Below are 6,237 nucleotides of genomic sequence, written 5' to 3' on the forward strand. Positions count from 1 at the left end.
TTTGTTTGTTTTGGTTTTTTGAGAAAGGGTCTCACTATGTAATTGAGACTGACCTGGAACTTACTATGTAGCCCAGGTTGTTCTTGAACTCACAGCGATCCTCCTGCCTCAGCCTCCAGAGTGCTGGGATTATAGGCATGTGTCCCCATGCCCAGCTCACATTTTCTCTTAATAGCAATACTTCTTGTGGTAATGATCTCTGCTCCCTGTCCATGTCCCTGCTTCTCCCTGCTCACTCTGCACCTGGTGTCATCTTTACCAGCCAGGTCAGTGTCCCTGAATGTTACTATCTGGCCGACATCCTCAGTTTGTTCCTAGTTCCCATTCTTTGTGAACTTTTAGCATCATTGGACTTGGTTGACACACTTTTCCTTCTTAACCCCCCGCTTTTTTTTTGCCTGACAGTTGTGAAGCCCTGGTTTCTGTCTTGTTTCTATGCTGCTCTTTTTCTGGTGTCCTCTCCTGCTGTCTTCTCCTCCTGTAAGAGGCAGAGTGGCCGGGGCACAGAATTTACCCTTTGCTCGGTACTTGCACACAGGGTTGTGTCACTCCATCCCATGGCCTTGAGTACTGTTTACCTGGAGATGTCTCCTGAGTGTCTTCCTGCGCCACCTTTCCACTAGTGCTTTCGTTTGGCATCTCCCACCTAAAACTTCTGAGTCCGTCACGGCCATGAGGGCACCATGGCCTGATTCTCTCTAACCCATGCAGCTTCATTGGCTGTTTTCTCTCTTTGACTCTTTCAGCTCCGACCACAATTGACTTCTTACTGCTCCTCTAAGTGCAACCTTCTTCCTGTCCAGAAGCTCCACACTTGCTGTTCTCTGCCTAGAAAGCTCTTTGTCCAGATCTTGTCCCTGATACATGTATTTCTACAGAGGCCTCCCAACTCCCATGTGTACAGGTAGTGCCTCTGACTTGCTGTGTTTTCCCTGTTTGTTAACTATCACTACTTTAAATCATGTATATTCCCCTGCTATGAAAACATGGGGTCAAGCGAGCCAAGTACTAGCCTGTCTGTCCTGTCTCTCTTAGGCTTACATCGTTGCTTGGCTCTCAGTAGCCACTTGCTAAGCTTCCACTGAACGAGTAAATAGATCAGTGAATGGAGTTATCTTACACAGTTTTATATATAAATGATGTTATGATGTTCTCAGTTTAAGCCGAGGTACAGTTAGATGCTTACTTTGATTGTATGTATAAACACGGTGTATAAGCTAGGGATTTAGCTCAGTGGTTTGGTGGCCTGCCTTGCAAGTGCAAGGACCCGAGTTCAATCCCCGGTACCAAAAATAACCCCCCCAAACCCCAAAAAAACCAAAACCAAAAAACGGTATGTATGTGGCCAGGTAAGGACTCTTGTGTGGAGACCTCTAGAAAGAGACTTGTACGACTGATGCATGAGGTTTCTCTTCTTGTTCTCCTCTCTGGAAATAAATTGTGTTTTCTTGGCTCTTCCCATGCAGTTGAAGAATAAATTCATGAAAAAACTGCCCCGTGATGCAGAAGCTTCTAATGTGCTCGTTGGGGAGGTCGACTTCCTGGAGACGCCTTTCATCGCCTTTGTGCGGCTGCAACAGGCGGTCATGCTGGGTGCCCTGACCGAGGTCCCTGTGCCCACGAGGTAAGCTGCTCCCCAGGGCCAAGGGCATCAACAGAGTGAGGCGGCCTCCAGGGTGTTGAGGGAAATAATGCAGAATCTGGCTGTGGTATCCAGATTTCACAGATTAGGGAACTGCATCCGAGAGCTGAAGTCACTCTGTCCATAGAAAATGGTGTGGAGGTGACAGCTGCTTTCATTTATTTGCTGCGTCTTATCAGAAAATTCGTATTGGGTTTGTGAATGCACATCATTCATACTCTGTAAGCTTCACACCTAAGCTTGCACACTTCATGGTTACGAGTATTTTGCCACATGCCTTTTACACTGAAAAGAAGCTGTCGCCGTAGCTGTGGCTGGTTCCTTGAAGCACAGAACCTTGAAGTCTTCATCCCCTGTGAAGCTGGGCTCCCTGGAGTTCAGGAAGCTTGACTTATGGCTGCAATTAGTTTAAAACAAGTTAATGCTTCACTTAAACTTGTGCTGAGGTAGTTTAAAGAGAAAGTGGTGTCTTCAGGCTGACATTAGAAAATTACCATATGAAAGAACTTTGGGGGTGGGTGTGCTTTCTTTAGGTCCTAGGGTAAGGAAAGGTGACTTTCTCTTTCCTTTAGTTTTTCCCTGTGAAAGAGAAGGTCAGTGAGTCCTTCTTAGAGAGCTCTGATGTTCAGAGCATGATTAACAAACAGTGACAAGAGGCTCATGGTTTGTTTTGAGCCAGGGTAGGAGGAAAATTAGGAAGGAGAAAATTTCCTTCTGCTCTCTAAATTCAGGCCATTGTTAATGATCATTCAGGTACTTTTTACCCATTGTTTAATTAGACACTTAAAATGAGAATAATATGTAGGGCAATCTTTGGACAAACAGCAGTGGAAAGGAGATGACCATAGCTTATTCATTTAATGGGATTATTGTGATTTGTGTTTTCTGTAACTTAGCTTTTTGCTTGAAAACATTCCAGGGGAGCCTTGCAGTTCTATCTGAGCAATCACCTGGCAAACTGCTGACTCAGGCAGGCCCAGTGGCTTTATTTATGTCTCTTTGGATAACTTTACTGGGTCTTGAAAGAAAAAAGCATGCCAAAAAGCGTTATAGCAAATTGCCCTCGCCTTTTCATTTTTATGACCATTTTTCTTTTAGAAACTGCAAATAAAAACCTATTTTAAAAAGCCTTTTTGTCTAACAAGAGTACACGTGCATTGAGTAGCAAACCATAATCATTTTTGTGTCTCTCTTATCATCTATTCCTGCTTGGCTCATTCTTTTTTTCTTCTGTACTGGAGGTGGTCCTAATTTAGGGGTGAAATATAGCATCATTTGAAATAACAAGAGGAGCCAAGAAATTCAAGGGAGTATAATTTAATAATATTAGAAAACTATTTCAAAGCCATAATCTGAACAACATATCCTTGAATGTTAACATTTTTTCAGGAAATAGTTTTATCCATTTGCTGTCCTCTGAACCAGTGAAGGCTGTAATCACTGTCAGGAGTCTCATTTATGTTTTTGTGGGGAGTAAAGTGAGGCTATTTACTATGGCTGCATCCTGTGAGAGCCAATCAAAGAAATCCCACAAGAAGCGTGCTGCTCACTGCCAAGACTGGGCCTGCCTTCCAGGATGAGTTTTAATGTGCATGCTATTCCATTATTCTGCATGGAGACCTGACAGCCTGAACTTCTATGATCATCTTGCCTTTTAAAAGCGGAGGAAAGCCACTCCATTATTATTACAAAGGTATTCCTAACAAGCAGCATGATTACCAGTCTCCTGTTTAGAAGCATAACTCTGTGTAGCTTCACATGTTTCTCTGTTTACTGTTACTGGTTGATTTCTTTTAGCCTTTTCTTGAAGCTGTAAGGCAACCAGCTGAGTGGTGGATGTCGGATGTCAGACTAGATAGGCCTTCATGCTGTTTGTGGGAGAGCAAACAAACTGTGGCCTATAATGTTTGAGAACTTGGTAGTTTGGGTTTATTATTTTTCAAGCATCTTTGAGGCACTTTGCTTACTGCCATCTCATACCAATTCACAGAGGCTATCTCTTACTTGTATTTGTGAGCTATATGTGGGATAAATATTGCTACTATCACTTTATAGTTGAAAGAGAGAGGCAAAGGGAAGATTGACTTTCAGTGCTGGAAATAAACCTGCAGATTTTTGAGTCTGGCCAAATTTTAGAAAGAGCCTAGGGAGATACTTAGAATGGGTTACAATAAAATGTTTTAGGACCTTCCCATGAAGAATATTAAAAACCCTGGATTACTTTATGATTTTCTGGTCTTGGGTTATATATTACTACAAAATATCAAGATATTTACCCTTGTAGCATACTGTATTTACTATATATTGTGTTACAAATAGTTACTTGCCTAAGAAAAAGAGTTTGTGCTTATTTTTTAAAACCATTTAAAAACTACCATTAACAGGAGTTGGACAGAGGCCCTGTAGTTGGGCTCTGTCTCACCCGCCAATCTGATTGCTACCTACTGCAAGCCCAGTGTGATGTGGTAGGTTGTAGTGGTTGTGATCCCCATGAACTCTTTGTGGGAGCTGCAGTTTAGCCACATTTTCCAAAGCTGCTAAATGTGAATAAATGGCTTATTGGATTCGCTGTTGTTTTGAGAGCAGGGAGACTGGTGCATGCTGAGTTTATTCTAGAAATAGCTGTGATGTATCAGGAAAGGGGTGCACATCCTTCTGAAAAGACGAAGTGGTTCAGGAAGGCTGGCTCCATTTCGGATATTATGCTGCTTCTGCCTGTAATTATTTTATGAATGTGAGCACTGGGCCATTGGTTCCAGAAGCACATCATCTGGTACTTCTTTTTGTTATGGAGAATGCTACAGGCATCCTCTCCAGGCATAATTACTCATTTGAGAAAGCTCAGAAAAGTAGAAATGGGCCCCATGAAGATGGTTGAAACAACTAGGCACTGTTAAAAATTTGAAGTCTGGCTTATTTCATTACAAATGAATAAAGCGAGCTCAGTACATGAATTACTTTTTTTCTGAGCTGTCAACATGGTCTCTGCCCTTCCAGCTACACAAATGTGATGTTTACTCTAATTTATTAATAAAGAAAAAAGTTTCTGGTTAAAAATAACATGTGTCCATTGACAAAACCCAGCTTTGGTTATGAAAGTTTTCAGTACAGGATAAAAGCTGAGTTTGCCCGGCTGTGCTTTGATCATCCAGTTGTGACTGCTCTTATTTCTTTGAGGGTAGGAGGGTGAGACTGTGTTTCCAGCAGAAGTGGCTCTGTGTACCCAGTTTCTCCAGCATCAGTGGACTTTGTGGATCAGAGGACTCTCTGGGGTCTCTGCTCCTGCATATGAAGTTCCTGACTTAGGTGGTGTTTTCTGCTGCCTGTGGATGGTCAGATCCCTTCTATTTATTGTTGTAAGAGGGTAGATTTACTGAGTGGACTCTGACTAGAGGAATGTGAAAAGTTTATGTCACCGTTTTGTTTCTATTCAGCATTCAGTGATTTTTTTGCATTAAAGAAGGAATAGCTTTAAAAAAGTCCCCAAGAAGAGCAGTATGTCTTTATCTCTAGGTTTCTAAGACAGTAATTCTCAGGCTGGCTTTATCTCCGTAATATGTGTCATAGACACCATCGGTCTATTGCTTCCAGTCATTGTTTGCTGTTACTTAGGGGATACCAACATGTTGTAAAGAAGATGTGTGCCCTACCCTTGTAAGATTTAACTCAGAGGTCACACTCTCTCACTCTTAGGAAAGTCACCCACCTTCTGCCCAAGTTTAAGTGCCGTTAGTGACTGAGAGTGTTTCCCTTACTAACAAGTGTCTTTCAACTTTGAGCCATGTAGTCATCCTGGCAATTAACATATGTGTCAGCTGGTACCTTCTATAATGTGTATTTATAAGCTGGAATCATGATAAGGGTATTACTGAGAAGAAGAAAGAGGTACAGAGTGGTTTGAGAAAAATTTTGGTTATCATACATTATAGAAAAGTAAATCTTTAGATGTACTGAAGTTATACAAAATGGCAGATGAAAGAAATCCATTATTTAAAAGTGTAATAAGGATCTAGGTGTTAGATATTTTCTGTTGTGGCCCTGCATTTGCATATTTTGCCTAAAATAGCGCCCTGTTGTCTTCCTTGGCAGCTGTCCACTTGTAGACAGGCAAAGAGAACCAGAAAATATAGCCAGTCTACTGGTATTTTTTAATGGGATTTATAGATTCCTTTAGTGGGTACATTTTCAATGTGTTTGAGAGTTCTCACACCAGAGGTCGGTCCCTTTAGGAAAGTCTACTGCACTATCATAAGGTAGCATTTTACAATGCTGTATGCAGTGATATATGATCACATACCAAGTGGTCAGCGTCAAAGGAAGAATGATTCTAGTATGAGTTGAACTTCAGTGTTTGAAGAACTAATATGTCCTGACACTGACTCCTGCATGGTCACACAGACCTTCATGTTACCCCTTTTGCTGGTTCACTCACTTACTGTGATGACTCTCAGCAGCAAATATGCCATTCCACTCCACAACTGGTTTCTACACAAATAAATACTGAATGGTTTAATGGTTATTCTCAAGTAAAATCTGAGTATTCAAATTTTCAGACCTCCCTTCCCTTCCCTTCCCTTCCCTTCCCTTCCCTTCCG

General features: G+C 41.8%; 1 protein-coding gene across 4 annotated transcripts in view; it reads left to right on the forward strand.

Annotated features, from left to right (window-relative positions):
• Slc4a4 (solute carrier family 4 member 4) overlaps window positions 1-6,237 on the forward strand; it is a 300,898-nt gene that overhangs the window by 183,449 nt on the left and 111,212 nt on the right. For all 4 annotated transcript variants that reach the window (XM_010606103.3, XM_010606104.3, XM_033758911.1 and 1 more), the window contains one exon: window positions 1,467-1,624. In XM_010606103.3, coding sequence (XP_010604405.1) covers window positions 1,467-1,624 — 158 coding nt within the window. The remainder of the gene's footprint in view (window positions 1-1,466; window positions 1,625-6,237) is intronic.

This window comes from Fukomys damarensis, unplaced genomic scaffold (genome assembly GCF_012274545.1).
Source record: "Fukomys damarensis isolate Sample0158 unplaced genomic scaffold, DMR_v1.0_HiC HiC_scaffold_35, whole genome shotgun sequence".
Classification (NCBI taxonomy): domain Eukaryota; kingdom Metazoa; phylum Chordata; class Mammalia; order Rodentia; family Bathyergidae; genus Fukomys; species Fukomys damarensis.